Source organism: Solea senegalensis, linkage group LG2 (assembly GCF_019176455.1).
Source record: "Solea senegalensis isolate Sse05_10M linkage group LG2, IFAPA_SoseM_1, whole genome shotgun sequence".
Taxonomy (NCBI): domain Eukaryota; kingdom Metazoa; phylum Chordata; class Actinopteri; order Pleuronectiformes; family Soleidae; genus Solea; species Solea senegalensis.
The window spans coordinates 10,581,771-10,590,197 of record NC_058022.1 but is presented as its reverse complement, the minus strand read 5'-3'; the positions used below and the strand labels follow the sequence as shown (position 1 = coordinate 10,590,197).

At 41.0% G+C, this 8,427-nt stretch overlaps 1 protein-coding gene across 1 annotated transcript; it reads right to left on the bottom strand.

Annotated features, from left to right (window-relative positions):
- Positions 1-1,728: 1,728 nt before the first annotated feature.
- stx19 (syntaxin 19) lies at positions 1,729-7,027 on the bottom strand. The gene is made up of 5 exons (XM_044019163.1): positions 6,812-7,027; positions 3,309-3,602; positions 2,985-3,221; positions 2,441-2,653; positions 1,729-2,014 (listed from the first exon to the last, which is right to left on the bottom strand). The coding sequence occupies exons 2-5, from the start codon at positions 3,534-3,536 to the stop codon at positions 1,778-1,780; spliced, it is 915 nt and encodes a 304-aa protein (XP_043875098.1). The 5' UTR covers positions 3,537-3,602; positions 6,812-7,027; the 3' UTR covers positions 1,729-1,777.
- Between the last annotated feature and the right edge of the window lie 1,400 nt (positions 7,028-8,427).

Below are 8,427 nucleotides of genomic sequence, written 5' to 3'. Positions count from 1 at the left end.
CAAAGTCAGATAGCAAAAAATCCTAACCTAAATAAAGATTGTGCTTCATCGTGTCCTCATAAGATGAATTGTTATCTTTTTTTCCAACTCTTGTTGAAGTGCAGGCTATTTCTTTTTTTTTTAATTATTATTTCCTGAACCGCGTAATTTGCTTGAAAAGAAGACGGCTCGACAGAGGTTTTGTCCTCTTACCGTCTGCTTCAAGTGAACAGCTCTGTTTACACTCTGTCTCCTACAGGAGCGCACAGCAGCTCTCCGGCAGCGACAGCAGACTAACCAGATTTTCCAGTCTGACTTGGGCACACCCAGTTCACCTGTATTTTGTTTGGGACATCGGACACCAAGTGTCATGAGGATCATCCCTATCACGGCTGCTGGGAAGCAGTGAGTGAGTGAGTGATTTACTGTAACTTATCGTAACATCAGAGAAAAGGAGAGTGCTGTTTCGACGTCGGCATTAAGTGAAACGTTAAAAAGTCAAAATGTGTGAGCGTGTTTATTGATTGTACAGCTGCTGTTATCCTCCCTCAGTTAAAAGCGGCATCACTTTATCTAATTTAATTATATCAATAATATGATACATATGGATGCCGGAATTAATCTTTGTAGATGCCAAATAATGTGTTAAAAACAGTTCCTGAAATGTAAGACTTCAAATATTCCATCGTTTTTTGATCAAGGCTTGTATTTCAGTTGTTCTTCCTCAACCTCCTGCAAAACTGAATAATTTCATAATGTCAGTTTTCACTAATAATAATAATAATAATTATGATAATAATAAAAAAAAAATCACCACAAGTTGAAATGCAAATGAGACTAAAATGATTAATCTTTCTTCATTATGTGGACTGAAAATGAATATGGAGTGACTCAAACTCTGTCAATAAATAGCATTTTTCTCCACTACATTACACATCGATCTGTGCTGAAAATGAAAAGAGAGAAATGGAATGTTAGTAATAAAGTGCACATACTATGTATGAAATGGTCATTAACTAGAGCTCCTGTGGCCTTTTTTTTTTTTTTTTTGTTTAAAGAAAGAAATTGTACTATATCAGTACATTTCCGCTGATGTTGCGGTGTCGGCTCTTCCCTCGTGTGTGACCTCTGTCAGTTGACAGTGAAGGTCTCCAATAAGCAGCAGTGTTTGGTGAGTAGCACTCACTGAACTGTCTCTTCCAATAGTGGTCGCTTCACATCCCGTTGAAAGAAACAAGTGCCTCAAATACCAATTCTGGCCCTTCCACCTAATTGTTTTCCATGCTCTGCTGAATCCTGTCTTCGCCTCTGCTCTGCTCGAGAACTACAGGACCATAACATTCACTCTAATGGTATTTGGATCCAGTGTTGCTTATTTCCAACTGCTAAGTGAGGCCTTTGAAATTAAGAAAGAAAGTGTATATGTATGTATATATATATATATATTTATACAGTATATATATATATATATATACATATATGTATGTATATATATATAAATATATGTATGTGTGTATATATATATATTTATATATATAAATATATGTGTGTATATATATATATATATGTATGTATGTATGTATGTATGTATATATATATATATATATATATATATATATATATATATATATATATATATGTGTGTATATATATATATATATATATATATATATATATATATATATATATATATATGTATATACTATATATATATATATATATATATATATATATATATATATATATATATATATATACATACATAAATAGATGGGATGAGGTAATATGTTGTAATGCATTATAAGCAGCATCTCCAGGGAGGGCAGCAGCAGCAGCACAGCTTCCGCAGAGGGTTGTTCTTCTTATACCTGGCTGCCAGCTTGAATTTCTCGTTCGACGCCGCCACATAGTCCTGCGTTCGCTCCACGTTGGTCTGGATGTGCTCCATGTAAGACCCTTGTTCCTCCACCAGCATGAAAATGTCCATGAACAGGTCCCTCAGCTCCTTCATGTTGTTCTCCAGACTCAACAGCTCCTGTCAGCGGAGAAGGATTATGGGATTAATGCTGTTGATATAAGGGACATTAGTCAGAGGCGGAAGGTGGCGGGGGGGAAAGACAACTGGGAGGATTTAAGGTTCAATTAGGAGACACATCCAGCATCATCACTGCGATAACAAAGGTGTGCATGCGGCAAATCAGCAATAAATTAGAGTGTATGTATCATTAATTAGGAGTTTTAGACGACTTGAAGCGTTAGGTGCGTGATTTATGAGTAAGTATCTGCGTTTCACACCCTTGCAAATTATTTAGTGACAAGTTGGGCATTTTTAGAGCCTCCAGATGAACCTGAGATTTACACTATAGGTACCAGATGGATGCTGACAACAAAGAAGAAACTTTCTTCACACTGAAGAAAAAAAGCCTTTGCAAAGGGGGTGGGGGCCTGTCACTGCCCTTACCTTATGCCGCTGCTCGATCTCAGAAAGTTGCGATCGCGTGATTCTGGCGTCGTTCAGCAGGTTCTCATTGAAGACCTCCCACTTCCCCGCGGCGACCATCTCATTCACCTCGTCCTCCGTCACGTCCCGGCCCAGGACCTCCAGCTGCCGAACGATGAAGTCCTTGCAGCGCTCCTGCTTTGTCAGCAGGTCTTCGTTATACTGCCGCATTACCTGAGCGTCACCGTGGCGATCACATTGGAAAAGACAGAGTCAAGAAGGAGGAGTGGGAGGGGAAAGGGGAAACGAGAAGGCATTTCAGTCCTGTCCTTTTTTTAGAATAGCGTAATTTATACCCATTTCCTCGGCCCTCTTGACACTACTTGTGATTTATTGGTTCTGCATTGTGCAATGGAGTATATGTACTGTGCCTTTTAGCACTGAAATGTGTTCATGAAGTGACTTGATCCACAAATTATACATTGTCTGGCTCTGGTAATGCAGTAAAATACTGACAAAATCAAAGTACTCCCACCAAATGTAGTCGATTTTAGACATGATCAACCTGCTGGAATTTGGAGTAGAGTGCTGCATGCTGGCAGCGTTGAATTCTTGTTGTAACTGCACATGGTCCCTGCTGGTCCTCGGTTCTTTCCACTTGTTTTGACAGTGCGTCTAGTCGCCGGTGGAGGCTTTCGGCCTGGAGCTTGATGTCTCGTGTAATGCTGCTCTCTTTCTTCATCACACTGAAGCGGCGCATGGTTGCCACCAGGGTTTTCTGCTGCTGTGTGAGCTGATGGATCTGTGTGTGTGGTTGAGATTAGACGAAAATCTTCATACAGCCTCACTTGTGGACAAAACCGTCTTAGTATGAGCGTGCTATTTTTACCTCGTTCTCCAGCACTGTGATGTCATCTCGGATTTTCTGGGCCTCAGACAAGTAGTTCTCTATGACCGGCTCTTCCTCAAACACCACGGCCTGTGGCATTGTGATCTCCACCTCCATAGCGTCGTCCCACTCATCCTCGCCCTTCACTGAGACGGGGTCGGTTATTTCAATTGCTGTCCCGGAGAACTCGTGGGCCCTCTGCTGCAGCTCTTCCAAGCGATCTCTCATTGTGGATCGCCAGTGCTCAGTCCTCAGGGCAGTGGTGTTGTGAAGGCGGGACAGTTCTTGTCAGCGCTGAGGAAAAACATTCAAATTTAATGATTCTTGTTGGCAAAACTGGGTTACAGGAGACAGTGATGACGAGATTAAAGCACGGGGAAGACAGACAGTGCCTGTGTTAAGGCAAAGGGTAAAAAGGAATACACATTGGTATTAAAATGACCGTCTCAGGTACAGGTAGCGAAGGAAAGCTTGTTTGTGAAATTGGTAGTAATTTGTAGTTTCTGCATCTGTGAGGCAGATCATGTGCTGTACATTGTCTTTTTCCACCCATGACTGCAAAGGTACACAGTGCAGCCCAACAGTGTGTGACCACACATGCTCTAGAGCACTGGTTCCCAACCTTTTTTTCCTTGAAGCCCCCCTTGTTCAGGGCACACACACAAAAAAGAATAAAGTAAAAAGTTCATATGCAAAAATAAACAGCAGTTGTAGGTTTGTCTTCCTATTCTCACAGTGTGTATAGATAAAAACTGTCCTGTGCTTCCATTAAATCAAAACGTGATCAAGTGTTGGTGATAGATAGCTTAATAAATTGGGTGATACTGACTTCTAATTATCCAGTAGAGTGTCTGATTGGGATGCACAAATATAATTACATTAACCTCACAAACTCAGAGCAGTCAAAGCTCATGTGATCTCTGGCACCCCCCAGGTTGGGAACCATGGCTCTAGAGCAAGGGTGTCAAACATATGGCCGGGGGCCAGAACCGGCCCACCAGAGGGTCCAATCCGGCCCAAAGGATGAATTTGTCAAGATTTCTTACTATGATTACAATCTAAACGTAATGTCAAATGGAATATTTTTCAATTCCAGATACCTGTGACTAAATGTTCATGCCTTTATAGATGATGCGTAAATAGTAAATTTAGGCATGATATTGTTGAAATTGCACTTGTAAAAATGTTTGTAAAAATATCCCTCATTAAATGTAAAACAAAGGAGAAAAAACAAAGGAGTTCATGTTGGTCATAGGTTATTATGCTATTATTTTACTAATTTTACTAGTCCGGCCCACTTAATATCAAATTGTGCTGTATGTGGCCCCTGAACAAAAATGAGTTTGACACCCCTGCTCTAGAGGTACAATATATTGGAATGGAACAGAATGTAGGGCCACACAGTTGATGCCTTCACAGCGAGAAGACCCGGGGTCGGAACAAGGGCCCATCTGCATGGAGTTTCCATGCGTGGGTTTTCTCCAGGTTCTCCGGTTTCCATCAGACCGATGCAGCCCATCACTTTGATGCTAGTGTAGCCACAGGTATTCATGCATGGGTGGAACAGTGACGCAACTCTTTGCACACGGAATGTGGACAGTTTGATTTAACTTGTGTAAACATTGCATTTGTCGGCATACACACAAAGGGAAAGGTTCGACATAAATTCCCAGCTCACGTATAGTTTGAAGTAGTAGTAATAATGTGTAGTATTGCGTGTATGGTTTTTTTTCAGTGACATTAGAATTACTGGAGATGACTTAATTTAATTCCAACAAATAGATACGTGTGTTGATCCGTCTCAGAGGTGATGAGGTCACTTTAGCCAAACAGTCACTGTAATCCCTCATTCAGGCATCACTTGGTGAGTGTTTCTGCGAGCGACCTTTTCACGGCCGATATAAAGACAGATGAGGCTTGTTGAGCTAAGCTAACACTCACTGTTGATGGTCAGTAAATATTTCTAAATGTTAGGGCCGGCTGCTTTTAAACTGGAATGTCCTGTTTGAAAGGAACTCACATGTTCATGTCAAAATGAGTGGTTTTTTTTAAAAGAAATGTATCCACATGAATACTGCTGAGTATTCTGAGCTGCACTTATAATAAATACAAAAAATATAAGTTTAAGAGCCTCACAGATGTTTAAATATTAAATAAATGTTTGGATGAGCAACCTAGTTTCCTAAAAAACACATTTATTTGTGGTTTCTGCTTTGCTTTGCGGGTAAGATTCCCTGCTTTTGGTGGAAGAGTGATGTCTAGAATAATAGCTCAGTAAACCATTATTTTTATTTTTATTCTTATACAGTCTACCCCTAGTATCGACATGTTTGCAGAAAATACTGCTGCATGTTTGTTTACATCACGGTAAATGCAACTGTCCTGCTAATATGGCTGTAAGTGATGAACCAGACCTGCAGAACTGCTGTGAACGCTCTGATGTATTTTTAACTCGCCGCGAGGAAAACGTCACGAGACGAACGAGCAGAAAGTTTATCTGCAACATCAGTCAAATTGACTGGAGTGCGGTTTTCCCATGGGAACTGAGTCTGTTTTTTTAGCAACAACATTAGCAAACGCAAAATAAGAAGGAAAAACAAATGCAAGTGGGAAACTTTGTCAACATAACAACAATAAGACGTGTCAGACAGACTGTTGGTTGTTGATTGTAAACAAGTGAGGTTCTTAGGATTAAATAAACGTCGAAATTAAAATCCTAAATGCCTTCGCTCGCAGATTTCTTAGCAAGTGGACATTTAGCGTCCTTAGCCACACAGGGATTTAAATCCGGCTGTAAAGATAATCTTTTAGAAGCACATGACTGTGTGTGTGTGTGTGTGTGTGTAAGGGTTGGTGAGTATTTTGACTGCATTTCAAATCACTTCAAACTAAAAAAAAGAAAAATGCAGTTTTTTGGCCTTGTGTGTGTTTATTTGTAATGATAACAAACTTCTCCACGCCAAAACAATGTGGTGATATGCTGTCCTATGGCCTGATCTTTCTCCACCCCCTTTAACCCTTTAACCCGGCCGATTAACAGAATTACTCAGAGGATCTGAGAGCACATACTCTAGTGTTTAGCCTTAAACTCACTGGAGAAAATGGAGCATGGTACATGGAGGAGTGTGTGGCTGAACACTGTGTTCTCTAAAACAAGCAAATATCTGCTTCCTGCCGTCCATCTGTTCCTTTGCCTGTGTTCCTGGAGGAAATGTGGTGTTGACATTCTCTCATCTCCGTGCAGGTGGAAGAGACTAGTGTACACTCTATGTTATCACAGGTCAAACATTTGCTCTGTGCATGCTGATCATTCTTTTCCAACTTTACCAGAAACAGTATGTGTAACAATATGTGTAAAATATTCCAAACGTTGTAGAAGTTTAAGTAAATGGTCCTTGTAAGTTCAAGGTGAACAATTTGTTGACATCAGAGAAGCAGAATCAGAAAACTAATACAGACATCGTTGTTATTTTACACACTTTGGCTTGAATTAAAGATTTTACCTTAAAGTTGTTTGTACTCCATACGTCTGTCTGATAAATAATCCCACTCAGAGTTCACCAGCAGTGTATTCCAAGACATTGTCAGATCTCCTCAGATTGAACTGATGCTCGTCTGCTGTGGTGTTACAGACCTGAACACTGTGGGTTTTTGTTTTTTTTTCCAGGACAGTTAGACTCTAAAGCAGGGAAAGTTTTGAGAAAGTCTGCCTGAGTCGGGGCACAAGCTCCTCCCCTCCCCTTTTGAGAAAAGCCTTGGTGTGACCAATGGGAAAGGAGCAGACTTGAGGCCCATTTGCTTATCCAAAGAAATGAAAGAGTGACGTGATTAGGAAGTAAGAAAGGAGAGACGGCGTGGGGAACACAGGGGATTCATGCATTTTACCCTCAGGCTGATTCCTGGACAGGAAAATGGAGCATAAGCACAAAGAGAAGTGTTTGTTTACAATGCTGAGGCCAAACAATGAGGACTGCGGTTAGAGTGTCAACCAGGGCGTTTGGTTTCTGATCCGCAAAGTTACTTTTTATGTGTGGGTTTCATGGGGTAAGCCCTCTTGGTCTGGTACTTTTTAAGCTCCAGTAACTCCACTGAGTTCATCTGACAGATTTCTACTGACAGGTTCCCCTAAAACCCAGGCGCCCTTTTCAACACGGGCAGGGATGCAGTCACTCTGTGCTGTGCAAAGCCGTTTGTCGCGCGGTGTCGGACGCAGTGGGGAGGGAGGAGTTTGGAGGATGAAAAGAGTTTGGTAGGGGGTCAATTGATTTCGGTCATCCTTTGGTCACTGGTCGCAGAATTTCCTGTCATTTTCCATTCAGAAAGCCTCCCAGAAACGTAATGCGGTGGCCTATGATGCAAAGGAGGAACACTTAATGACCCTTTGTACTTTTTGATTCCATCGAAGCAAAGTTTAAAATACTTTCTCAGCACAATGGTCCTTTTCTTCAGTGAGAATGGGGCCATTTAATCCTTTGGAAATCACCATGGGGTTCTTGACAAATAATTCTTCAGTGGGTGGTAGCGTGTTGCATCTTTAAGGAAAAAATTAAAGGCACATTAACCGTATGATGACGATGCAAAAATGAGGTTAGTCGAGTTTTATCTGCGCTGTACCAGATGCTGCTCTGCGCTTGTAATAACACCGCAGCCGTGTGTTAACTGTGAGTCATCTGTCCCTAACGGCAATATATTATGACAACACAGCAGAACCGGTTTTTGCGAGGTTAGAATCCACCTTAATCAGCATCGCAGGAGCAGGCTAACTGTCCTGAATGGGAATTTGCTTCCTGTGGCTGATTAATCGTCCATTATTTCTCTTCTTTCTTCCTCACGGAGGCACAGGTTGATGGAGAGTAGGTTGGGAGTTTGAATGTCACAGAATGTGTTCTTGTACACAGAGATTAGGTGTCACAATCTATGTACAAGCGCGCACAAATTCCAAAGCTCGGGACAAAAAAATATTTTGACACTGGAATAGAAGTGTTTATTCGCAAACTCGTTTCCTCCAACAAGTGCGTCTGATCTTTGTTTGAATTATGTCTAGCGACGTTTGACGGAGAGTTGCTAAGAGGCTCAATTTATGCAACAAAAGTTTGCAAAATGGAAAAAAAAAAAAAAA